At 60.1% G+C, this 27162-nt stretch overlaps 2 protein-coding genes across 2 annotated transcripts in view; one reads left to right on the top strand and one right to left on the bottom strand.

Annotated features, from left to right (window-relative positions):
* The first annotated feature begins 5835 nt into the window (after nucleotides 1–5835).
* LOC119092207 (zinc metalloproteinase nas-36-like) lies at nucleotides 5836–7810 on the top strand. Its single transcript, XM_037215184.1, has 3 exons — nucleotides 5836–6241; nucleotides 6464–6619; nucleotides 7802–7810. Exons 1-3 carry the CDS (start codon nucleotides 5882–5884, stop codon nucleotides 7808–7810), a joined length of 525 nt encoding a protein of 174 aa, XP_037071079.1. The 5' UTR covers nucleotides 5836–5881.
* Nucleotides 7425–27162, bottom strand: part of LOC119091363 (PHD finger protein 10) — a 97462-nt gene continuing 77724 nt past the window's right edge. Inside the window, exons 10-11 of the mRNA XM_037214112.1 lie at nucleotides 18533–18639; nucleotides 7425–8192 (exon numbers count right to left, since the gene is read on the bottom strand). Of these exons, the coding sequence (XP_037070007.1) occupies nucleotides 8068–8192; nucleotides 18533–18639 (232 nt within the window). The 3' untranslated portion in view covers nucleotides 7425–8067. The remainder of the gene's footprint in view (nucleotides 8193–18532; nucleotides 18640–27162) is intronic.

The raw sequence follows: 27162 nt of genomic DNA on the forward strand, positions 1-27162 counted from the left end.
ACGGTCAAATATTTTCACGCATCACAGCAGAGCTTTTGTTAAGCTGTCAGGATAATTGAAATGTCATGACGGCCAGGCTTCATTGTTATTATGCCTATGGGACATTGTAGCATACTATATGAACATGCAGAGTCAATCTCAGCCAGCTATGAATCATTCCTGAATGCTTCTACAATCTGCTTTTGATGTATGTAACCGGTAATAGTCACTAGCATCGCAATTTCTCACACTGGACACGCTCAAAGAAGCCGTAGCACGGCGGACGGGAAATCCAGATGACCGTACCCCGTCGTTGTGAACCCGACACAGGAGTGCTGAGCCGCGCCGTCGGTGACACTGCTTCAGGGTCTCGACAATCTACACATGAGACAATTTTAGCGGGTCAAAAACGAGCACTCCGTTAAAAAACGAACTGACTCGGTGCGCAGAGGGCCGGGCATCGTCTTTATCAAACTGTCGTTGCATGGGTCGCTTGTTTGAGTGACGATGGAATCATAGCCCCCGCTAAACAAATATCGTGGTGCCGGCGCCGGCAAAACCAGGCACGTGAAAGCGAACTGTGGTGTGATCCACTACGACCTGTTCCCCAAATAGCATAAGGGGCTTGGAACGTACCATTCAGAGGCATCTCATGACTGGCGGGCCACTCGTGCTAGGGGTTCCCCTTTCCTGTCGAGTAGATACGACACAGGTGGGACTTGGACCCACGCGCGGGTATGTGATCCGCACACGTGGTGATGGGATTCGAGATCACCGCGTGGGAAATTCTCTGGGGGTGAGACCAACGTTCCAATTACAACAGCGTCAGAGCGGAGAGCCTGACTAAGTATCTGACGACTGCATACGCATGGCCGACTCGTGAGTTCACATCCTCGAAATAGCGGTCATGTAATGGTCAAGACTTAAGATCAGTCAATTCGCAGCTGCTGAGGGCCAATCGCTGAGGCTTGGCGCGGGTGGCCGCATGGCGGCGCTGTATGACAGTTATGTAACAATCATTCAGTATTGTACACTTTAGCTGAAGCACTCCTCTCATCTCGAATTGGCTTTGATACATGAATCACGATCGGGCATAAATCAGGATGTATAAGTCAGAATCAGAACATACGTAGAGATCATTCTAAATCAAGCCTGAAGTTTGCTGGTGGAGCTGGAAATAGCAAGAGCTTTGATCTCAACCAAAGATGGCCATGCGCAAACCATCTATCGACTTGGTAAATGTGTCGGTGTAGGCGTGATCGTCCTCTATGCGATTCTCAAGTGCTCGGCAACGGAAACGTGATGAGTAAATGGAAGAAGTGGTGAGAGCAGCGCTTTGATGTCAAGCCTGAAGTTTAAGCCACGTTTTGGAAAAAAACTAGCTTCTGCTTGTGGAAGTCCGCCGAAGTCGAATCGCATTATACATATATTATATCGCATTATACATATAGCTGTGATCCATGCCTTTGTGGTCCTCCCAACCGGACACGAGTACGTTCCATTGCTTTATCACTCTACGTTGAACAGCTGGCTCAACGTTGGGTGGATAGGAAAGACAAACTTAAAGAAGATGACCTACAATGCACGGACAGGGGTTCCAGAGCATACGAGCATAACAAATGAATCTAGAATCGATCGTCTTGTTCAAAAGTTCAAATGGGCAGGAACACCACCGATGAATGTCTGTATAAGTCAGGCAACCAAAGACTCGGCGAATGGAACTGCTGGGCCTCAGTAGATCTACAGACGACGCTTCGGTGAGAGCAGCGCTTTGCTGTCAAGCGCTTCTCTCTGACCAAAGAGCAGCGACACTCGCAAGCACCAACACCCCAGAGTCATGACTCTGGCCATGCAAGCGTGATCATTCTCCTTCTATGCGACACTCATATGCTCGGCAACGGAAAAGTGAACTGGGTAATTGGAAGAAGTGGTGAGAGCAGCGCTAATGTGAGTTCATGCTATAAACATGACGTATATAGCATGAGTTCAGCCGTTGGGGGAAATGAATCGAAGCCATGGGATATAGATATTGAGAAAACATAACGAGCAACAGACTTCACGTTGACATGACAACAATAGGTGTCAGAAACACGGTCCAGTTTATATCAACCGAAAAATGCTTACACTCCACGCGTGATGTCACCAGGCCATGTCACCAGGCCATGTACCATGTTACCACCAATGGCAGTCGTCCAAGCCAACTGGACCATTACTGATGGGGTCACAGTGTGCTTCAACACTTGCGGCTGACGTGTATTGTTACTGGACGACTAACGTCCAGCCCATGCATCCGACATCGCCAGCGGGACGTCGCCATCGTCTCCGACGCGGCGACTTCCGCATCAGCCTCCACAATGGTGCGGATGTAGGCCGGAGCGTGGTTCCGTCTCGATTTCATCAGCGCTCATAAACGGGTAACGAGCCCCCGACGACCGCGGGGCCCTAGGTCGCCCCCGGTGGGGCTGGAGCTGAGGGGATGGTCGCCAGCGGCTGGTCGAGGCCGCGCGGTGCATGTCATCGCTTTATGGCAGTTATCATCCGACGAGGAGAGGGATTAGGATGAGATCGCTTCCTTGAATTTACAAATTGGCTCTGAGGCATACGTTTGCTTGAAAAACAAAATAAATTCACGAGATCTTGCAATTTCGCTGATGCGTTAAATGCGACAAAGACTAGTGCGATAAAAAATGCGATGCGACACAGACTCACTGAGGATTAAGTAAACTATGCGCATTCATATATGTGAGATGTATGGGGCCGAGTGTCACCGCATTCGAAACTGATTCCGCAATTGAGACCTTTGACGATTGAACACAACAGGCACGTTATTTCATACATCAATCGGGTTCTACTCGGACTCATTGAAAAAAAAATATATCTGGTCTAGATTTGGATCCGCATTCAATTCTAACTGAATGTTTCGTAACTGGAGTAAAATGTCTTTAAATCTATGACCCAGATTCGGGATTAACGCTTCACAAAAATAAAACAAGGTTACGTAAGCTGTTAAAAATATATTCGCGAGGAACGTTATTTACCTAGATAAGACAGCTAAGACGTTAAAAAATATTACTATGTATCTCTATTCATCATTCTATATCTTCATTCTCCTGGTTTTTGACCGAGAAATGAAGTTATTAATACTATATTATCTATGACAATAAAACAAGACTCAAGTACGACTCGACATAACCCCGAACCAACACGTGACGTGGAAATGCTTGACATAAACACGAATTCAGATTCGAATTCGGACCTAGTCACAAGCTCAGATCCATGAAGCCATCACTTGGGCTCGGACTCAGGTTTTTGGACTGGGACGTGTGTTTGCCATACAAGTGGGCGGTTTGCCTTCAAGTTGAACGCATGTATATGACGGAAGCATACTCTCATCGGCAGCCGACTGGTTTATGTTAAAACCCTGTGCAAACCATGCGGAATGTTTGGTGCACACATGCGTCAGGCTCAAATAGAAAATACAGCCTACGTCTGCTCAGCCGGAGCTATCGCCTGCGGAGGTGCGCGTAGAAACAGGTTGCACGTGTTATGCTTGACTGTTGGCTTTTCAGAATTTTCTCGCTTTTGTCAGCTTTGCACCTTGATTTTCAGTAACTCAGCGTAGTATCGTGAAGAAGCAAGATATCAGGCCAATATTAAGATAGCACAAGGACCCAGAATCTTTATAGGAAAACAAGATAGCCCAGAGACTAATTCGCATAGCAGTGTTTGCATCTGGCAAGTTGACCATTGCTCAAAGGAAGGTTTACGTTATCTTATCAAACTGTACTTTCTCTGAAGTCACTGGCAAGGCTGACATTGAGCATGCGAGGCACACTTTATAGGAAAGGTGTCACCTAGCAGAAGGCTTCATGCAGGAATAACAGGATTTCTTCACTTGACGTGCCTGCATGAGGAAGGACATGGCTGTGGAAACGGTAAGTGTCGCGCGTAGCTCCTTCCATGATGGTGGTAGTCCGAATCCCGGCGTGGTTTAATGTTGGAGGACCAACTACCGTTTCTATAATTAGAAATCATCAAGCAGCAGGTACGACTTACTCTTAGCCTATTCCGAGGTTACGACCATTCGGGACTTGGATTCAATCCAGGAGTGAAGTGATTCATTTGCCAGGCGAATCAAGGTCCCACTCAGCGTCACCAATTTAAAGAAACGGCAACTCTGAGCCCGGACCCAACTCAAGCGAATGAAAGAGGATCAGACGCTTAGCAATATTGTGAAAACCTAGGGTTTGGACATAGTCTCTAACTCGAATGGAAAGTAATATAGATTTCAGCACGCGAAACGCGCAGCGACTCTGATCTGTTTAATCTCGGACGGGTTTATCCTAATTTCCCTGTTATGTGCTCCCTATAGACTCAGTCAGGCTTATTTAGCTTCGCCATGGGCCGCAATCAGCGTTGGGCATCCCCTCATGTAATTTTATCCAATTGCATGCGCGGATAACCTCCTTTTCTGTGAGAAGCAAACCGCGGAATGGAAAAGGATGCGAAAAGAAAAAGGTAAGAGGAGCAAAGGCGAAAGCAACAAATAATGAAAGCTTTAAAAATCTGAAGCCAGTGGCTGATGCGCAGCCTCCCACTACGGGTCCTCCCAATGTTACGTGCTATTCGAAATGTTTTTCTTGTAAATAAAAATTAATATAAGTATAAGATGCTACAGTAATGATGCTTAACTGAAACAAAAGTCTGCTGAAACAGCACCACTCGCTGTTCTTTGCCAACCCATTTTTCAATAGCATTATGGTTATTATTTCTGCCACTTTTCAAATCCTTGAGCCTTACAAACTTGTTCAGGCTTGTGCAGCATGATCGTTGGACCAGCCTCAAAACAAAAGCAGGATTGATGGAAACACTAGTGCCACCAAAGCTGCGACTGCAGCGACGACAGTGTAATCACGTTAACGGACTAACCATGGCTGAATGCCACCCAAAGCCGTTCATCCTCTCGCGAAGGCCGCCCGTCGCCATGGCCACGTTGATCGCCATGTATCCGGTACGCCTCCGCGCTCTGTTACAGGCAGACTCTGCCCCTGCTGCTGCTGCTGTCCAGCGCCGCCGCCTGCCCGCCCGGCCTCGGCCTCGGACTCGGCCAGCTCAACGACGACATGTTGGCGCCGGAGCCGGCCGCCGGCGGGCCGCGGCCACAGCACAAGCTGCTGGCGTGGGTTTACCAGCCGGACCCGACGCGCGGCGGCCTGCTGGCTGACGCGCTCTGGCCGCCGGGCGCGGCCGGCTGGCCCGAGGTGCCCTTCTACCTGGCCTCGGACGCCGACGAGGGCGTGCGCGAGGCCTGGGAACATGGCCGACGGCACTGGGAGCACCACACCTGCATCCGCTTCAGGTAGGCGAGGCCGAGCCGCCAGCGGTTCAGCCGTGATTACCACACTCGCACAGGCCAGAAGGACAACAAAGCCGTCTGAGTTTCGGTTGCGCGAGGCTAATTCTGTGGACGGTTGGGTAGAAGCAGTCAGATCCATCTCATATGATTTGAGGTTGGATGAGCCCAGTGCTGGGTATAACTCGGCAGGATGGGTAGAATGTTTGGGCACCGATTAGCAAAAGAGGCTTTCAGAGATCTGGGCGCGCAATTTGCTCGCCCAGATCCTTACGTTACGCACATTCGACCAAGTTATTTTTGTCTCACGACGCCACCGAGACACCATAGCAGCATGCCCAACCGAGCGTGACTCCGTCCCGATCCGGGCCCCCCGGCAGGGAGGTGGAGCACGACTCGTGGGTCAACTGCAGCCATCCCAGCCGCCAGCCGGTGGTCTGCGTGCAGGGCTCGCCCGACGGCTGCTACTCGGCCGTAGGTCGGCAGCAGCTGCCGTCGCGCCGCCGGCCCGGCTGGCTGCGGCCGCAGGTCCTCAACCTCGACCCCAACATGTGCAAGCAGACGTCGGTGATCCACGAGATCGGCCACACGGTCGGCCTGGCGCACGAGATGTCGCGGCCGGCGGCGCGCCGCCAGCTCAGCGTGAACTTCCACCACATGCGCCTGTCGCGCCACCTCTGGGCACAGTCGCAAGTGTGCGATCTGACGGCGCCGCGCGTGCCGTACGACTTCCTCTCCATCATGCACTACGGCACGTTCGCCGGCAGCCGCGACGGCAACGCCGTGTTCGTGACGCGCAACCCGCTGCACCAGCACCTCGTCGACCACAACGACGACGTGCGCTTCGTGCCGGGTCTGCCGACGCTGTCGCACCTGGACCGCTACGTCATCAACACCGAGTACGGCTGCGTGCGACTCTGGGCGCGGCGGCGCTGCGGCGGCCGCGCGGCGCCCTGTCAGAACCTCGGCTACATGGGCGCCGGCTGCCGCTGCCTGTGCCCTCGCAGCCACGGCGGCGCGCGTTGCCAGACCACGGTCGGACCGCCGTTCCCGGCGCCGCGCTGCCTGCGCGCCGTGCGGCGGCCGGCTGCCTTTAGGCTGGGCGCCGCCGGCCTGGCCGTGCGCCACGAGTACCGGCCCGAGTCGTGCACGTTGCTGCTGCGCGGTTCGGCCGGCACGCAAGCGCGCGCCTCCGTCGACGCCGCCACCTACTTGGCGCAGGCGCTGGCCGGCGTCGCGTTCGAGCGGCTGGCGCGCGACGCGTGCAGCCTCGGCCTGTCGGTGCTGGTGCTGCCCGGCGCCGCCGGCGACGGCCGCACCGAGTGTGCCGACGCGCTGGCCGCCGCACCCGGCCGCGCGCTGCGGGTGCCGCACCGCAACGCCACGCTCTACGTGCGCCTGTACCAGGTGAGCAGCCGGCTGGGAGTCGCGCTGCGCCGCGTGCACGTGCGCGTCACGTTCGACGCCGACGCCGGCGCGCTGCTGCGCGTGCGCCGCGTCAACCGCGCCGCCCGCGTGCTGCGAGTGCTGGGCGCGTACCCGCGCCGGCTTCACGACCTCCTAGCTGATCAATACGGCGGTGGCAGCACGGGGAGACCAGGCGTCAGCGCCCCCGCTGTGCGAACATCGCCCAACCCCGCCGCAGTCGCCGCCGCCCTGCTTGCGCTGGTCGTACGCTGGTCGTAGTGGAGGCCGACGCCCGATCCTGTGTTGTTGTCGTGTTTGAATATAGCGTGTCCGGAGCAGCGTTTATTACAAAAGTGGTCCAAACGAAGTCCGCGGGACTGGAGCTAGAGTGCAGGAGACAACCACCGAACGATAGTTGGGCCCACCACGAGTGCACTATAGAGTCTACCTCACACCGCACACTGCACATCTCCAATGAACGCGGGTCCGAGACAAACACACGACACTGAGAAACTTAATACTATGCTTTCCACCGACCTCAAAGATCCCCTCCATGGCCGAAGTCTACATGCCATGGAGGAAACGGCCTCCCTCAAACAGTGGCGATGTTTGCTGAATTTCAACACGGCCTCCACTTTTTGTGCAGCTCAAATCATCTCCGCGCCGCTGAATCTTTGGGAACATCGCAACTTCTTGAAGGCCAGTCAAAGCCCGACCACAAAGGCGGGCACCAAAACACGGCGCCGTGTCCTCTCACAGATTGCGCGGGCGCGATCAATGTCGGCTTCGGAGCCGCTGACTGGGCAGGCCTCCGTTCACGACACCAAAGCCCCGCCACGCTAGGCTGAGCCCTGTGTAAGGCCTCAGTGCCGGCGCCGACGCCGGCGTCAAAACTCTCAGTCCCTGGAATGCGGCGGTGCCCACACGCGAACGCTCCAAAAGCCGTCGGTGACTCTAGATCAGGCGAGAATCCGTTCTAAAACGAGCGACGGGTCACGGTCCGTTGAAGAATCCTTGGAAGACGGCCGTGGGTTTCACTGAATGTTGGCGCTGTCTTCGCAGACTACGTGAATGGATCTGAATGACCCAGGCTCGCCCACGCAGTCTCTGAATATATGTGGCAGCTGTGGCCACCGGCGTGCTTCTCCGACCAGTGGTCGCCAGCTCCCGCCTGACAGCGCACTCCCAGTGCTAGTGCACAATCGCGTCCGCCCGCTGATCACTGCACCGTGCCGCCGGCAACGGCACCGCAGCAGCGCCACCTGCGTCCGCCGACTGCGCCACCTGCGTGGGCCTGCGGCGCCGCAAGCCGGGCCCGGCGGCGCCCTCTACACCACACGGCCGGTGCGGAGCTGGCCGGCGTTCTTCAGGTTCTGCTTCATCGTCTGCTGCCGCTTCTCCTGACAGTCGTGGCAGACGAACGCGGCGCCGAAGCCCAGGCTCTCGATGCATTCTGGAAGGGGAGCGACGCATGTCAAAAGCGAACGGGGACAGTTCGTCGCATGACGCGAACGTCTGCATGCTGACTACACGAACGTACATGCCCACAAATGACCGCGGGAAGGAGGTTTACAAGTTACATCACTGACCATACCTAGATGCAAAACGCAGGGGTCATTTCGGCTATTGCTTGGTAGTAGAAGCGACCCAACAGCAGTGAATAGTGAAGCCATTAATGATAACATCACTGATCGGGCCGCATTCCATGCAATTGCCCGAAGGTAAGCACGGGAACGGGCCTCACGGGCCACAGTTCGAAGAACCCTGTATAAGCAGGCCAGCGTCCTACCGTCCCTGTCATGTCAGGTCACATACCCCTCCCGGTTCACCCGCCTACAGTCCCCGCCCCTCACGTCAGGTCACCGTTCTACAGTCCCTGTCACGTAAGGTGACATACCCCTCCCGGTTCACACGCCTACTGTCACTGCCCGTCACGTCACGTCACCGTCCAATAGTCCCTGTCACGTCAAGTCACAGACTCCTCCCGGGTTACCGTCCGACAGTCTCCATCGCGTCAGGTCAGGTCACAGTCCAACAACCACTGTCACATCAGGTTAGGTCACAGACCCCGAGCATCACCGACCGCCCCGCCCTGAGCAGTTAGCGGTCATCGCTCTCGAGCGGTGCGCAGTAGAACCAACTGTATACGGGGAACCGGTTCGTATCGATTCCATCGCTCGATTCCGCGCCCGCGGACAGCATCTCAGCGACGCCATGAATTCACTGGGGCAGGGCAGCGCCCGCGCTCGGAACCAACGAGGCCAGTGCCAGGATCATTTGATCACGCTCGGAGCCAGATCGCCTTTAATGGCGCACGATGCTCCGCGCCGCCGGCGCAAGTCACTGCCAGGGGGCTGTGGCGTATTCGTCTCTGAGAAGCCTGCGCTTGGCGCCAGCTTTACAGAGCGGAGGATTGGTGCCGCTTCACAACCTTCGCGGACTCCCGGTTGTCATTATCACGAGGGCTGTGCACGTGACCACCACTGCTTGTGGCTGCTCCAATCTGACGGCAATAAACGCAGCCGGCTTGTCTTCCGCGCGCACACTGTAACGGTTATTAATACGCATACCAAGAAACACGGAAGGGCCCGTGACTAGACACACAGTTGATAAATAATATTAGCAATTTCCCCTGACACTATATGGCACGCCAAAATGTTGAAAGCAGCCAGCGTCGCAAAGCAGCCAGTAAGTCTTAAGACCAGGAAACTGGGTTATAACACGTACTGGTTGAGAAATTCCGCACTAACGGAGACAGCTGATGGTGGTATAAGCAATGTGAAAGGTAATAAGAAGTAATTGGCACGCACTCTAGCGAATGTCGAAAGCTTGCAAGTGGCATATCAACCAGTAAGCTTTCACAAATTTCAGTCCAGACAAATCTTGCATTAAAATGTCCGTCAGCTCAATGCGTAAGGCTTCCACAGAACTGTCCATATTTGGCCATATCGTGTTTCCAAATGGATTTATGAATGTTGGACGCGTGTTAAGATGTTCCTTTCCCCTGCAGGACGTTCTGGTTGTCAGAAGCAGCTTCTCTGACCTCAGATCGGAGCAGATCGGGTCGAGTCGGGTCGGGTCGGGCATATCCGGTCGGATTATTCCACCAGCGAACGATAGATACTGCGGGGCCCATTGGACGTGCTAGGTTCGCAGCCAGGTGACCATAAAATAGACTATAGAATAGTTACTAGCCCGCGCGCATAATCGGTAGAAGAGGACATCACGGACATCTGGGGAGACGAGCGTACCTGGGCGCGCTGATCTAACCTTGGCGCATTCGGAGCCGTGACGAGGCAGGATCTCGGGCGCCACAAGGGCAGCCGACTGCCAATAACACCAACACACAACAGTTCGGGGTCGGCCAGGAATCCCGCACGGAAAACAGGAACGGCCCAGAGCCCGACCGTTGAACCGCGTCATGCCAAACTGGACAGGCGGCGCTTTTTGTGGCCTGAGGACGGGACCGCTGTCCGTCTCTGGCTGCCGAGTCGTCTTCGTCTCGGTGACCGGTGCTGGACCCATTGGCCGGTGAGGGGTCACCGCACCGGCCGCCCGGCTTCTCCACGGGAGGCGCCCAGTCCGACAGCGCCGGTCAACGATCCGATCGGGTGGAGCGCCCGGCGGTGCACATTAGGAGGGGTCATTCTCTGCCGCGCGAGCACGCCCCGGACGGCGTCCGAGCGGTCAGACAGGGCCGCCGGCGGCGGGGGCCTCCTGCCCGGCCCAGCGCCCACCTCGACCCCGGGGGAGGTCAGAGCCCTGGCAGGGTCGCCAGCCGCCGAAGGTCACGGCACAGAGGCGGCGCCTCCCCGGGCTTCGCCGCCGCCGATGCCAGGGGAGGCCCGGCGCGCCAAGGTGAACCGGTGTCATCTGCCGACGGCGGCGGGCCCGGCGGCGGACAGCGGAAGGACGCGGCCTCCTCCGCCTCCGCCACACACGGCCCTACACCAGACGGGATCTATATGGGGTCCCGCCCGCCAGCCAGCCGGCACAGGCCGGGGACGGGCGGCGGCGCGGAGGCACGCATCGCAGGCGCGGGGCCGGCACAGAACCGGCTGCCGACCTCGTGGTGGCGCGAGAATAGTGAGGAAGGTTGCCATAGGGCGGTCGATTCATACAGGTGGATATAAGCTTAGCGTCCGCATCCGCTCTTTCTGGGCTGACTAATCCGCATACTTGCCAAGGGCATAGAACCGTAGGAAAAAGTGGGAAGCCGAACCTCATGTTCCTAATCAAAAGCCGATTAATTCCCCGTACCGTCATGGCGCCGCTGTTAAGTCTCCACCAAAAACGGAGGGCTAGTGCCACCCCTCTTCCCTAAGCCTATAATGAATGTACAACACCAACCTGCCCGAACACTGTGAAGTACGTGGGTCAGTGAGCTGATACTGCGTGAGTGAGACAACGCAGGACATTTTCACACATGCCTTTACACAAAGATTGATACGCGACACATATGGAAACATTCCGATCGAGTTCATCTGATCGCGAGCTACGCCCATATCGAACCATGTGTCACGTAAGAAAACAATCACCATCCCCCAATAGCTCAACAGTAGGCGGTGAAAGCGTGCGGGATATAAGCGACCAGCTCGCGTGGGAACGTTAGTACACGCGCTGTGTGCTCAGAGCTTGCCACTCCTCCCATAACTAATTGAGCTTCCTAGCCATAATGAGACCAATCATGTGCCGCTAATGAAGAAAACAGAACAAACACGCGCCACTGTACGCATGCAACTTTCTATCAGTTAATGCTGTTCGATCGGGCGGCAGTTGGGTCGACGCCAGCCGGATTAGCGTACGAGGCGTAACTGGTCCGCCGGTCGAGAGCACCCCGTGGTGGTAGGAATCTGCAGTCCTGCTGTCAGCCGCTGCCCATGTCACCAGTTGGCTTCCGGCTTCAGGGATGCCAAGGCTAAACTCTCGCAGAAATGCACGTTGATGTAAGAGAAACGCTCCTGTTGGGTAAGCCAGGGTAGCTATGTGAGAGGATGAGACAATCATTGCACTAATCAGTGCGAAAGCCTATCGATCATTGCTAAGCCCCCCCCCCCCCCCCGAGTACCACATGTGTTGTCGGCTTCAAGTTACAAGTTGAGTCCACCGACAGTCGCACGCGACTAGCCATCCGGGATTTCACTGTCGTCAACTATCGGTACACTGCACTGCAGTGAACATATGCCGTTGTGTGCTGCATGCATCAGTCGGAATGATCGTCTGGGTAAGGGGATGGTGCATCTATCACACCTAGCTGATAGCTCTCCTCTCACTGAAACCAGATTGCACCGGCCGACCTGAACTCCAACAGCTGCCGAGGCACCCACACGTTACGCGGCGGGTTGGGCGGGAGGAATGCGACAGCGCAGGGCTTGACTCGCGTTTGGTGCTAGGCGCGGGCCGCGCATCGAGAGCGCGGTCCCCACAGCAGGCTCCCGGCGGCTCCTGCCGAACGCCCCGTACTTATCCAGACCATTAATGAAGCGGAACCGTACGTGCTGCATACCATGCTGCCGACATGAGCACAGGAAAACAGCCCTAGTCAGAGATGTCCTCACCAAGAACGGAGAGTGCAGCAATTTGTGCAGGCACAAGATCGCGATCACGCAATGCCCGTGTACCAGTGTTTGAAAGTCCTCAGACATGAAAAATGATGAAGCCTCGAAGCATTGTCTTAAAACACGTGCCTATCGCCACGCGAACAACCCAACACTATTGACCTTTTTGTAGTGGGCATGACATTGGGAGAACTGAAGGCTGGTGAAAACATCACTATTAATTACGCCGTTTCACGGCCATCTGTAATGGCACGTTCCAGACAGAGGCGCGCGCAGCAAGGACGGTGTGGTAATTGATACCCCGGGGGCTGACGTCGCGGAGCGGTGCTGCCTGGCGCGCCAGCGGTCTACAAAACATGCCCCTCCGCGTCAGGGGAAATTGCCCGGCTCTCGTCCGATGAGCGTGAGTGAAGTCTGTCCCTCCGGCACCCCTGCAGCGGATGTTTTCCCTTCCCAGCGCCAGCGATACCGCGACAGCCTGGTCATGAGACTTCCACCAGCGTGTGGATACGTCTGTTCTCTCGGATGCATGAGGTTGCGCCATAAATCGCCTAAAAAGACCTCTGATTGAGGTTCCACGACGTGACAAGCGTGCAGAAAAGCAATTATGAAGATAAGATGGCGCCAATAAACCTCCGCTAGCCATCGGAGGCCTCTGTTCCGACCAGTGAGAGTCCGAGCCGTTCTGGGCAAAAAGTAGATGGTGTGCACCGTTGCCATAATGGAATTCTTAGGGAAATACTGGAGGTCTCGTACAGACAATGCCCAAGCGATTTTAATCTTTTGACCAGCCCCAGCCCATTTTGTACGATCAGGTTGCAAGCTCACTCCTAGGCACTGCTTCATCAGAAGGATATACGCTGCTCAACTTAACGCAGCCTCTTTGCAGCACGTCTCTCACTGTTGTATTAAGAATTGGAGACGTGCAGCACTGGCCATATCGTTCCATGCGTTCACGCTTGTTCTCCACGATGTCAGTCACAAAAACCAACCAGAAGTGTCCACACCTGAACAGCCACGGTCCAAACGAAACGTTGACACAGCTGGAACTGCATGGCACAATCGCGAAGTGCAAACACATGCATTCATTTCTTGCGGACGCACAGACCCTCCGCGCCGCCACGTCACCGCGCTGCAATTTCAGACTTAACTTTAAGGAGCCAAACCAGCATTCGTCACCTCCAAAGAACTAAACTGGCACTCGTCACCACATCAGCCCCTGCTCCAATCAGCGCTGTCGTTTGTTTCACATCATCCCCGAGCAGACGGCGAGGAGCAGACAGCACAAACCAAGCTGCTACTGCAACATCACTTCGTCTCGTCGCAGCGCTGCTGGACTTCTGCGCGGGCCGGCGACCAGCCGGCGCTGCCCTCACGCACCCGGCCCGACGCCGGCCGGACCCCGCCGCACAGCTCTCACCTCACCCAGCCGACCGTAGCCTGAACGGAGCGCCGTTCAAGGCCTCACGTCGGCATTTTATTTTTTAAAGGGCTGCACACATCAGCCTGCGCTAATCACGTCAGCGGCTTGTGCAGACATTCCCATCCAACCGCCGCCTCAGTGGGTAACGCTGAAGGGCGCATAGCAACGCCGCTTCGAACCGCGCTACGCGGGAGCCGACGGCTCGTCCAAGGTCCGCGCCACAGGTGGCGCACCCACCTGACGGGCTCATCTCGCACCAGCCGGCGCCGCACGCTCACTTTCATCGGGCCGCATCCCTGCAGGCCCATCCGCGTCCGCGCCTGTGCCCGCCCACGCACGTCGCGTCGCGCTGCGCCGCGTCCTTTACGAGAGAGTCGCATCCGGTCAAACACGGCGGCGGCCGCGCCGGCAGTCAACACTGGCCAGCAGTTTCTCCGGCCGGCCTCCAGCTCCACCCACGCGGCGCTGCCTCTCGCGGCGGGAAGTGGAGGGTGCGGCAAGCCGCGCCGCAGGGCCGGACGGAGGCGAGGCGCGCGAGGACGTGCGAGGACACGCGAGGAGGCGCGAGGCGTGCGAGGACGCGCGAGGAGGCGCGAGGAGGCGCGAGGAGGCGCGAGGACCGCGCGAGGAGGCGCGAGGAGGCGCGAAGACGCGCGAGGAGGCGCGAGGAGGCGCGAAGGAGCGCGAGGACCGCGCGAGGTGGCGCGAGGTGGCGCGAGGAGGCGCGAGGAGGCGCGAGGACCGCGCGAGGAGGCGCGAGGAGGCGCGAAGGAGCGCGAGGACGCGCGAGGAGGCGCGAGGAGGCGCGAGGAGGCGCGAGGAGGCGCGAGGAGGCGCGAGGAGGCGCGAGGTGGCGCGAGGTGGCGCGAGGTGGCGCGAGGAGGCGCGAGGAGGCGCGAGGAGGCGCGAGGACCGCGCGAGGAGGCGCGAGGAGGCGCGAGGAGGCGCGAGGACCGCGCGAGGACGCGCGAGGAGGCGCGAGGAGGCGCGAGGAGGCGCGAGGACCGCGCGAGGAGGCGCGAGGAGGCGCGAAGGAGCGCGAGGACGCGCGAGGAGGCGCGAGGACCGCGCGAGGAGGCGCGAGGAGGCGCGAGGAGGCGCGAAGGAGCGCGAGGACCGCGCGAGGTGGCGCCAGGTGACGCGAGGAGGCGCGAGGAGGCGCGAGGAGGCGCGAGGAGGCGCGAGGACCGCGCGAGGTGGCGCGAGGAGGCGCGAGGAGGCGCGAGGAGGCGCGAGGACCGCGCGAGGTGGCGCGAGGAGGCGCGAGAACTGCGCGTCACCGGATCACGACCGGGAGCCGTCACCGCCGCGGCGCGACCCCGATGATGATGATGATGATGATGATTTGGGGTTTTAGGGCGCATCGACTGCTAAAGGTCATGCAGCGCCCATAAGCCAGCGGACCGAGGGCCGAGGCCGAGGTCGGGTGGGCCACAGTCCGGGCCGGGATCAGTCAGACAGACTCCACGGATCGGTGGATCGCGCGGACAACGGCCGGATCGTGGCACGTCGAAGCTGTCGGATCAGTCCATGGCAAGGGCGCGGGATCATCGGATGACTCTCCGGGGAGACGTGCGGTTCATTGATCGTGCTTGTGGGGGTGGATGACGTGACCACAAGCACACTGACAAGACTGGTATACACTGGTACAATGTTGGAGCGCTTTGGTGTACATCTGCAAGGTTCCGGGGTAGGGGGAGGGGGGGGGGGGTGGAACCCTTAACCCATATGTGACCCAATAGACTCCTATCACACCCGTTCCGGCACAAAGCATTTGACTATAATCTCCATAAATTCGCCCCTGCCTGAAAAAAAACAGCCTATGTACGTGTAAAAGCCAGCTATTTGCATCTCGCCCTCCCTCCCCCCCCCCCCCCCCACCCCCCGCCCACTCCCCTATCACCACCACTCCTAAAACCACCAACCAATTTGGATTTCGTGGGGCTTTGGTTGGGCCACGCCGTAGCCCCCCTCACCAGAGCTCTCGGCGCGCATCCTCTCCTTTCTCCCGAGACGCACGTCTCCTGCCCTGTCACTTCTTTTTGTCGATTCCGCGTGCCCTATCCTCACGTTCTCTCATTCCCGTCATGTTCCGAGGGCTCACTTTCCATCAGTCAGTGGAAACCCCGTCCCGACCGAGGTATCGCCGTCGGCCGACGCCTCCCGCCGGGCTATGACGTCATCCGAGAGCCAGCCTCAGCCAGCCCTTGTCCTGAAGCAAACCGCGCCTGTCGGGGCTCGCCCTCGTGTCAATCTATCTCGTCAGAAGCCATTCTCAGGTGACCCAGTCGACAAATCACAGACCGTGACGAGAAATGACCCCGCCGGCAGTCAGCGACGCGTCACCCGTCGCCATCCGCACCCCGAAGAGCCAGGCACGTGCGGCGCGCTGCCGGCACTCCCGCGGCGTCGGCGGGCGCCGCTGCAAGCTGAATCCATGTCTTACACAATGAGCCTTCACAGAGTGGCGCAACCGGTGAAGGACTCAGTCTCGACGCATATCTAGCGCCCGGGCGTCAGAGGCGGCCACTGTTGGCTGGAGTTAGGAGCGGGCCTCCGCCTCTCGAGTCGCCCGCTTGAGCCGGATCACCACCGACTGCTCCCGGCAGGCGGCCCGGCCAGCTGACCCGCCAACCCACCCATCGGCCTGTTAGTGTGGCGAGCCGGGGCGCGCGGGGCAGGGTCTGCAGTGTGCCGGCGCCCGAGCGCGAACTGCCGTCGAGCCAGCAGCGCCCACCCGGACCCGTCGGCCAAATGAAAGCCGCACCGGCTAAGGTCCTAAATCGCCGCGTTGCTTAATCAGGCGGCCGGATGAACGATTGCGCGTCCCCGGCGGCGTCCCGCCTCTCGCCGTTGCCGGGCTCTGCAGTCGGGCCGGGCGGGGCCCGGCGCAGCGACCGGGCCGCGGGCGACCGTGCAGCGCAGGGCAGTGGCCGCGGCCGGCGCCCCCAGCCGCGGCCGCGCCCGGAGTCGGTGACCTGGCGGCGGCGGGGCGTCCTCTGGCCGGCCGGGGCGTCCTTCGGTCGGCCGGGGCGTCCTCTGCTGTCGCCGGCGGCGGGGCGGCCGACGGCGGCCGCTGGGCCGCCGGGCCGGCGCACTAAGCTGCGTCACGGACGCCGCTGAGCGTGGCGACAGCTGCAGCTCACGGCACAGCTGACTGACCACGACCAGCCGCCATCTCACCAGCCGCCGGCAGAGGCAGCCACCGTGCAGCCACGGTCCGCAGGGCGCCGTCAGCGCCGTGGCGCCCCTCCAGCCCGACCTCGCACCGGCTCGGCCACCGGACCGCACCGGACCCGATCACCGGACGCCGACGGACCCGAAGCGCACGGAGGCCGCGCCATCCGCCGCCGTCGGCGCCCACGTCCGCCCCCCATCGGCCGCGTTGCGCGGGAGCTGGGCCGGCCGGCTACCGGCGGCCCGTTTCACAAGCGTCCGGCGCCACGCCAGGCGCGACCGCGGCTTATAAGGCCACGGCGGCGGGCGTTCGGCTGGCGCGATATGCAGAGCCGGCTCGCAGGACCGGCGGCAGACGCGCGGCGACGAGCGCGCTGGTACAAGGCATGATTCGTGGCGGTGTTTTCCAAAACTGACCGCAGTCCGCGGTATTTAGCAACGCCTCTGTCTCTGCCAAGCGTACAGCGAACCCCCGGATAGTAATCCTGTTAGTGGATCAGAGAGATCTGTGCGGCGAGTCTCCATCACCGACGACGGGGGGCGGCCTTATCAATGCAGCGAAGCCAGATCGCAAATGGCAACACGGAACAACCTGACGACGGACAGATTACAGACACGCTGATAACCAGTTCGATTATGTACCAGCCACTGTTCGGAGAGCCAGTCGCTCGTCTTCCTGCATCTTGCAGGCTGGCGCCAGTGAACACGACGGGAGCTAAGCCGGCCTATCGAATAAGCTACTTGCTGTGACGTCAGCGCGCCATGATGCGGCTGCTTGCGCGGTGCGCCGTCACATCAAAGGTACGGGGTCACGGGGCCGGGTCGCATCAAAGGTACGGGGTCACGGGACCGGGTCGCATCAAAGGCTTGGGGTCGGACGCTGGTCGGCAGCGCGGTGCGCCTGCCGCGCGGGATGGTTCAAGGCGCGAGACAGCGCAGGAGAGGATTAATGTCAGGACAACTGACACGCCGCTCTGAAATGACAATGCCACTCTTCCACCGGGGGTTCACGGCTGAAGCCCTTCCACGAGAAGGGGTTCCGAACTCCTTTGCTCCGGGCCGTTTCAAATGATTCCCCGCCACTTACGACCGCAGTCGTCGAACAGTGCACATCGGATGGGTGCGATCGATGGGGAGAGGCGCGATCTCCGTCTCGGCGTCCACTCCCCTGCGCGCCGCGTAACGGCCTCGGGTCGGCCACTCCGCCCCGTGAGGCAGCCGTGTGCCACTCTCCCGCCGGCATGGGGCCATCTCGACCTCAAGCAGGCGTGACACCTCACCCCCACACGGCCCGCCGCGACCAGACCCCATTCCCGCCATCGGGAGCGGATGGCGGTCACAGCTTCACCGCCGGCCGCGTCCGGCTTCCGCGCACGCTCGGAGGCGGTTGGAAAGCGCGCTAGCCGGCCGCGGCCTGCCCGCCCATCAGACGAAATGTCGGACCCGCGCCACTGTCGCGGCCGGCCCACATCCGCCATCACGTCACGTGTCTCACCACGTGCGGCCTCCCAGACAGGCTATTTTTGGAGATGTGATAACACAAGCGAAGCGGAGCTCGAGTCACAGCCATCAAAGCCAGCCGCCGCAAAATTAGTCTCTTGTCTGGGCAGTTTCATTCACAGAGATGGGACTTACCCTTGTGAACCCATTTGTTGCAGGTGGAGCACGTGACCATTCCCAGATCCTCGGGCTTCTTGTAGCACTTGAAGCAGATCGGGCAGTACTTATATTTCTTCCAGAGCCTGCAAAACAGGGAGTGACGAGCTTAGCACGGCGCATTGCTTGGAGTAGCATTGCGTAGCATTGCTCAGCACTGAAGCAAGGACGCAGAAACGACCAGGAACGCAACACAACCAGTCAAGCGACAGCTACCGCCCCAAAGGCCGTGTTGGACGCCCGCGGCATCCTCTGGCTTTGGCTGTGGGAGATAAGACTTTGTAAGGCTTATCTGCTGTAAGGCTGTAAGGCTTAGATAAGGCTTTGCAGACGTCCCTGTCGGTGACATACAGAAAGCCTGGTCCGCCTTTCCCGCCGGACCAGGATTTCCGGGATGTCAACCATTCCTCCCGTGCGCTGAAATCCCGTACGGCGCCCCCACCCACACCCATCAACCAGCGGCCCGGTGCTTCCCCGCGGTGATGGCCGCCGTCAGTAGGCCTGAAGATCACCCGGCTCTCCTGAACCGGCGTGGTATCGGCGAGCGTGCCGGAATGCCGCCGGCCCGCACAGCACGCCCGCACCGGAGGCGCACGATCCGGCCCGCGTGCGGCGGGACGCGCCCGTGTGTAAGCGCCACTGGCCGCCGGTCCTCCGCACCCTCCGCCATCCCGGCAATTGCACCGACTTATCCCACTGCGTGCCAGGCGGTCCGCGCCCGGTGCGTATCAGCGGCCACCGCCAGCGACCGGAGCGAGCCAACTGAAAGAGATGCAACGCGGTCACGCTGCTCTGGCAGTCGACGTCGACCATCGGTCCTACTCTGGCGTCTGCACGCCGCCGCTCCGTTTACGGCGCACCGGGGGCGGAGCGGGGCGGCGCCTCGGACACCCTGCTAACGAGCGCCGCCCCTGCCGTTACGCCACGGCTCAGACGTGCCGTGCCGTGCCGAGCGGTCGCCGGCACCGCCGCCGCCGGAGAAAGGCTTCCGTCAGCGAACTGGCCGCCGCCGGGTACGGTCACGGTCCGTCGGAAGGCCGCGCTGACCGACCGATCGGCGGCGCGCGCCGCTCCAGGGGCGCGGCGGCCGCGGCCGCACCACGCCTCGCCGACCGACACCCGCGTCCTCCTGCACCCGCTCGGCATGGGAACGTCGCCGCCGCGTGGTTTTCTCCAATTGACATGTATGTTTGCCGCTCAATTTGCCGTGGGAAAAACGGCACGATGCGAAAACGGAGCGGTGTCGTGATCGCCCCGCGCCGCCGTCGACACGCCACCGTTCGTCGGCGAAAACGTGTGACCTGTAGCCACGGGGGTGACGTGTCGCCGGTACAGCCCGGTCAATTCCGACCGTCGGACACGCGACGAAAAATCGGAAAGCGGGATCACCCACGCGCGACACATTGTCTGATCGGCAGTACCACTGCCCGGATCAGGATCCGCCTGAAAGCTGGACCCGGACGTGGCCGGGCTCCACCGGTGCCACTCGGGCGGCCGCCAGAGTCCAGCGTCTTAAAGTCGCCGCCGCAGCTCGGGCACGACGCCCGTCAGTGCTGACGCGGCACCGCCGGGCCGGCGGTCGAGCCGTGCGATTCTATCGACAACGATGTCGAGTGTGCGGACATTTCCGTCTATCACGCCGGGATCAGGGCGACAGATCTCCATCCGAGGGGCCTCGGCCGCTGTCGTCTGACGCCGGGCGGTCGCGCGGCGCGCCAGAGCCCGGCGTGGGCGCAGCGCCGAGCGTAAGCGAGCACAGGCCGCCGGCGCCGCGCCGTCCGCGGCGGTGCGGCCGCGCGCGGGCCGTCGGCCGCCCGCCCCCGCTCAGGCTCGCCGTCCGTCACGCCGCCGTTTTTCCGCCGCGGGAGGGTCGGCGGTCGCGCGGCCGAGCGACGGGCCGGCCGGCGGCGGATAGAAAGTGTGCCTCGCTTCTTGCGAGCGGCACCCTCCGTCCGCCGGCTGGCGCTCAGTCCGGCGCCTCGGCCGGCGTCCGGGGTCAGCCGCCGCCGGCGCCGGCGTCGGCACGCCACACACCGCGCCGTCACCCGCCAGGTGGCTGGCCCTTCTGGACGGAAGCCAGGGCAGGTCCGGAGCGGTGCCCGCTTCGGGTTTGCATCCTCATGGCGGGGTGGGAGTGCTGCCAGGTGGCGAATGCACCACGCAGGGTGAGAAGTTTCGGTACTTTTCAAGGTTAGCAGCAAAAGGAAACTTGCTCTCAAAAGGTCAAGCTGGATGAAATAGCTTTTAAAACCTTGGAAAACTTGATCTGGAAATGTCTCGCTGGAAAGTATTGCACTCTGCTTAATAAGCTTAATAAACTAGAAGGTCGGCCCGCCACACGTGATGCACCCTAAGCACACCGAGAAATGTATGTACATTGCAAGCCATCATCAGTAAGCAGCCACCAGCAAATCCACCAACCGATTGTTTCTACATACCAATGTGATGTTTCTAAAGGGTCGCTCATGGCTGATGGGCAAGCTTAAATAAAAAACGTATGGTATGCCTCCGTGTCCCTACGTCTAGGATGCGCATATTTGTAAACCAAGCAGCCGGCGGGATGTCCTTTCGTACGAAGATGGGGTTTAGCCGAGTGCGTTGGAAAAGCTGAAGCGTGGATTGGTGCTCTTTGGCATTGTGCTGATTCGCGGGAGCTACTTCTACGGAAGGTTTATGCTCACGTAATACATCATTTCGGTTCGTTCTCAATAGTTACCACGAATTATGGCATAGACGAAACCCTGTTGCCGATGACTGATAACGCTTCTGTAAAAGCGGGCACGCATCCGTAATCTGTCCCAATCTTTGTCCTCTTTGTCCCAACTTTCGGGTTCTACTCTCATTAACGGCGGTCCCGGAACTAGGAGTCCGCTCTTGCGTCACATTTTGACGCATGGAACAGACACCAAGCCACATCCGCATTCTTCCTGGCGTCGCCGCTGGCATGCCGACCGAAGTGCCGACCTTGATCGGGGTCGGAGGGCGGAGCATCCCGGGGCGTCGCGTCACCGTCCGGGTCACCACAGCGGGGGGGACACGCGTCCAATGGCAGTCGGTCATGCGCCGTGATCGCCGCCGCGCGCACGGAGGAACGCATCCCACTGCAGGCGGCTCACACAAGCCACGGCAGGAAGGAGGAACACAGAGCGAAACGAGCCCGCCCGTCCGCTGAGTGCGCGTTGAGCGGGGGAACCGAAGACCGGCTCGGCCACCGAGCGGGTCGGCCGCCCGCGCGGCAGGCGGCGCCGGCAGGGTGCCGGAGCTGGTCGGCCGCCCGCGCGGCAGGCGGCGCCGGCAGGGTGCCGGAGCGGGTCGGAGGAGCCGTGAGTCCGTCACCGGCCAGGTCCGGCCACCCGCCGCCAAGGTGATCCACGCCGGGCCGGCCGGTGCGCGCGCCCGTCCGCCGCGCCGGCTCGCCGCGAGAACGAGCCACGGCGCGACGCGACGCGACCGGCCGACCCCGAAGAGAGCCCAACCAGGCCGCAGGTGCGATGTGGTGAGGGCCGGAGGAGCCAGCGCCACCGGCAGGGCTCTGACGTAGCGACATTGACGAGGAATCAATCAAGCCCCAGCGGCACAATTATACACTGCATCAAATAACACTGAGGCATTTCAGCCTGCCCGTCTGTCTGTCGTGGCCAACATCCCATCCCTCAACTTATAGACGCTACAAGGCCATGACTCGAAAAGCCGTACCGTCACCGTAATTGGAACGGACATGAAATGACATTTGCCAGCGAGACAGTGACCGTCCCGCCTCTACGAGTGTGCGCCGTCACGGCGGCGGTAATTTAGATGCCTGTTCGTTATTTACTGGTGTTTGGCGGCTGACCCGCTGCGGTGTGATTTTGCGCCCATGACCAGGCTTCCACCTAACTAGTGAGGCGCGTTGACAGCGTAAAAGTCAGCATGTTTAAGACACAAAAGGACCTCCGCCGGACTCAACAGACGCCAGCCGTCTCCAAATGCGGACCATTAGAGACGAGGCCTGCTGACCGGTGATGTAACACCGTTTCACCAGTTGACGCGCGACACGAACGTCCACCTGAGCGTCACAGCGTGCTGACCCGGTGAAAGGCCGGCGGTACAGGTGTCCCGCGCGACCGGGTCGGTCCTGGGCGCTGCGTGCGCGCGTCCTCGGCGCACCTGTCCCGGTGCGGACACAGGCGAGGGAGCGCTCGCCGCTGCTCTGCCGCCGGACAGCTCTCGGCAGCGGACGATACAGACGGCGGGACGCTCGCCGCTGCTGTGCCGCCGGACAGCTCTCGGCAGCCGTGGACACAGACGGCGGGACGCTCGCTGCTGCTGTGCCGCTGGACAGCTCTCGGCAGCGGAGGACACAGACGACGGGACGCTCGCCGCTGCTGTGCCGCTGGACAGCTCTCGACAGCGGAGGGCACAGACGACGGAGCGCTCGCCGCTGCTGTGCCGTTGGACAGCTCTCGACAGCGGAGGGCACGGAACGACGGAGCGCTCGCGGCTGCTTTGCCGCCGGACAGCTTTAGACGGTGGAGCCCGACTCCAGCCGCGGTCGGATTACCGTGGTCCCGACGGCCGGTTCCACGAACGGCAGGCGGCGCGGCGGAACGGGACGGCACCCGAGGGACGGCCCGGCGCCGGCTGACGTCACTGACACATATGACCGGTGATGTCACTGACAGACCGATCACTGCCCATCGCCGCTCCACCAGGGTGCACAGGAAAAGACCGAGTCCAGCGCGGTCGGACGCAAGCCCCCACAGGAGAAAGTTATCCAAACCAATGATGGGGGATTAGGATATTGGATTAAAATGAATTGGGCTAACGAACAAAAATCAACTCACATCTTGCCAACAACAAGCAAAACTGCAATCCCAAGAAGTTATTTTCCGAAAGTACTAGCAAACGTAAAACGGAAATATTCGCATCTCAAGAGCTTTTTTGTCCAGCTGACCTCACTGAGCATATGATGTTCTAAGTGCTGTGATATTTCGTAAGGCACCAGTGGACGCGGAGCACTGGCATCTTACACGGATCATGGCAAAGCCAGCACTTTGCTGAAGGGCGAACGTGTGGCGATAGTAAGAGGCCACATGAACCTGATGTCGCAACTTTCTACCTCAAAACGGCAGTCTACAGTGGGTCAAGCCTCCTAAAGGTAATCTTCTTTCATACGGCACACCGAACCCCGCGGTAAAGCTCAAAAACACGAAGCAGTTGACCCTTTCCCTCTTAAATATATAAAGACGTTCACTTGTGGCACGGAGCGGTCTAGACAGATACAGAAATGTTTGATATGGACTCTGACGAACCTAACGCCAGGTAATTCACACCACCGGGAGGCATCGACAGCCAGCAGTCCATTCGCTGGAAAGACAGGCTTCAGGTATAAAAGGTCATCATCAGCCGACCGGCCGCTCGAAAGCATGACGCATCACGGACTGGCCGGTCAGAGGCATGGCGCAGCACAGCCTGGCCGGTCAGAGGCATGACGCACTACAGACTGGCCGGTCAGAGGCACGGCGCATCACGGACTGGCCGGTCAGAGACATGGCGCATCACGGACTGGCCGGTCAGAGGCATGGCGCATCGCGGACTGGCCAGTCAGAGGCATGGCGCATCGCGGACTGGCCAGTCAGAGGCATGGCGCATCGCGGACTGGCCTGTCAGAGGCATGGCGCATCGCGGACCGATCACAGATCGACGACGGCAGCGCTTCCACAAATCACAGCAGCTCGGTGTGTGACGTCACAGATCGGCCTGCCCTGCGAGTGCGGCAGTGTACAGCGGCAGTAGCGAACGCAACGCTTCGGGCTAAAGCAGGTAGAAAAGCAAATGCATGCGTAGTGCAGCGCCGCTCAATTACAGGCCACCTCCTACACGCCATCTGCAAGATGCAGCATTGCTTTCGGATCTGATGCGTGCAAGCAGGGCCTGGTGGACGTGGCGCTGGTCGATGCGCAAATCAATGGAGTCTTAAACTATAACTCCGGCACGCGCAAGGCTGATGGACCAGCCCTGATCGACACACAAAGGCCGTCACGGGCGGCTACACGCCTTTTTATTTGGCCGAGGACGGCTGCCGCGCTTCATGGCGTCACAGCCGAACCGAAACAAAGGATGATACCGTCCAATAAACACATGTTCCAAAACACCTTCCCAAGGTCAGCCGACGAGCTGGCCGATCGATTACAGCGCAATCAGGCCAGCGTGATTTGTGCGCAGACAGCGTCCCATCGAGGTCGCCAGGCCCGGCGGTCGACACGAGCGAGGCGTACCGGGCCGCATCCGTCCTGACCCCACACCCAGCGGCGCGGTGACCTGGGGTGACCGCCCATCCCCCCCCCCCCCCGACAGTGGGTGTGCTCCGGCGGCAGGCACACCCGGCGGGGCGGTGTGCCCCGGGCGCGGTATTCCCTAGGAAAGGCGGCCTGCTCCACAATGTACGGGAGACGCGCACTGGGGCGAAGCGTGGCAGGCGTGCCACGGGACGCGTGGCGGACGTGCGGGAGGCCCGCACCAGGGCGATGTATGGTAGGCACGTTTCCGGGCGGGGTTCGAGGGCGGGCGTGTGCCAGGACGAGGCATGGCGGGCGTGACCTGGGACGGGGCCAGTCCGGGGGCCGGTATGCACCGCCGGCTGACGGACGGCCCCGTCGCCCGTGACCGAGCCCCGGCCGACCCAGCCAGCCGGCCGCGGCGTTACGACACACCCCGCGGCCTTGACATTCACCGGCGACCCACATGTACCCATCCAGCGAGCGGCACCGTCGCGGCCCAGCGCCGACACCACGGTATGGTCAGGTGACACAGCTGTCAGGTGACACAGCTGTCACCTGACGGCAGTGACACAGCCGTCAGGTGGCACGGCTGTCACGTGACACGGCCGTCAGGTGACACAGTTGTTGGATGACACAGCTGTTGGGTGACACAACTGTCTGCTGACACAGCCGTTGGATGATTCAGCTGTCAAGTGACGCAGTCGTCAGGTGACAAAACCATCAGCACGGAGCATAGGGAACAACCGGCGGCGAGCCGCGCGCGCTCAGACCACGCAGACACGCACACGCGCTGGCGAGTGCGCAACCGACAGGGGCCGTACAGGCGGCTGCCGACGGCCGACGGCCGCCGCAAGGCGTGGCAAGTGGTCAGAAGCACTGACACGGGCCAGCCAGCCGCGGGGCACGTGTCACCGGCAGCAACCAAGCCAAGAACGTGCGTGGACACATTGCGCTGGCATTGCTGTTGTCTGTGACAACCTTGTTGATTTGAACCTTTCGGATTGACAAGATGAGGTCACTGCAGTAGGCTATGTCGCTACCAGTTGGCAGCTTACACGGAATCCTCTGCTGCCTCGACGCGTATGCTTAACGTTCCGATGGTCACGCTCAAGCCAGGTGCGCCATGTTTGGTAGAGCCCCGTGCCTTACCACACCTAAGACGGCGGCATCAACGCGCGTGAGTGAAGGATTAGGTAAACCTCATAGCACGACGTGCGGGGTTCTCAAATTGTAAGGGACGCGCATGTGTCGTGCAGTCCAACATGTGCGCATCCTTGGCATACGCAAGGCTTTAAGTTCCTGGCATTTTGGCATTGAGAGTTCGGAGAGCTTATTCTAACACTTATCGATCTTCAATGTATGCTCTGCAACGAGAGCTCCGTCAATACGAGCCAATACTTCCTCGATAACGTTTAACCAGTGACTCCTGGTCTGTTACAGGTCTATTGTCAGAATAAGACGTCCCGACTCACGATAATTCGCACTCTTTAGATTTGGGAAACGAATACGCCAAAACTTACAAGTTGTCCTCAGCAAAACTTGACGCAGCTCGAGGATATAACAAGTTTAACATGTCATTACACCGGCCCTTCCGAACCGCCACACGCCCCTTAAACTTTTGCGCCACACGCTCCTCCCGCAATGAAACAAACCAAGTAGCCGGTGGAACTTTACGACGGCGGAGTCGATACGGTCCGGGCAGCCGCGGCGTCATTTCCAGCTGCACGATCACTCAGCCGGCGGGCAGGCGCCACCCGGCGAGGCCGCAGCAGCGTCTCCGAGGCCCGCCAAAGCCCTGACGCCGCCCAGCGAGTCTGGGGCAGCATCTCCGAGCCCCACCCAAGCCCTGACGACACCCGGCGAGTCTGGGGCGCGTCTCCGAGCTCCGCTCAGCCCTGACGACACCCGGCGAGTCTGGGGCGGCGTCTCCGAACCCCGCTCAAGCCCTGACGCCGCCCGGCGAGTCTGCGGCGGCGTCTCCGAGCTCCGCTCAAGCCCTGACGACACCCGGCGAGTCAGGGGCGCGTCCGAGCCCGCTCAAGCCCCGACGAACTCTTCAAGCCCTGAAGCCGCGTAGGCAGTGGAGCCACGCGCCTCACGGACCGGTCGGGGGACAAGAAAGGCCGCCCTTCTCCGCAATCGGTCACTGATCGGGTATCTCCGTGCAGCGTGGAAAGCCGTTGGGTCACTTGTGGTCCGTATCGAAACCACTCACTCAGGGCGTCTAACGGCCGCAGCTCCACCAGCCTGCAAAGGGGGCGATTGAGACACAGAAAGAGAAGACCAAAACCAATCAACAACAGCGTCAAAAACACCTCCCTGCCTGCCGCACGTAAAACGTTGCATCCC

Source organism: Pollicipes pollicipes, unplaced genomic scaffold (assembly GCF_011947565.3).
Source record: "Pollicipes pollicipes isolate AB1234 unplaced genomic scaffold, Ppol_2.1 Scaffold_3447;HRSCAF=4054_pilon_pilon_pilon, whole genome shotgun sequence".
Lineage (NCBI taxonomy): Eukaryota > Metazoa > Arthropoda > Thecostraca > Pollicipedomorpha > Pollicipedidae > Pollicipes > Pollicipes pollicipes.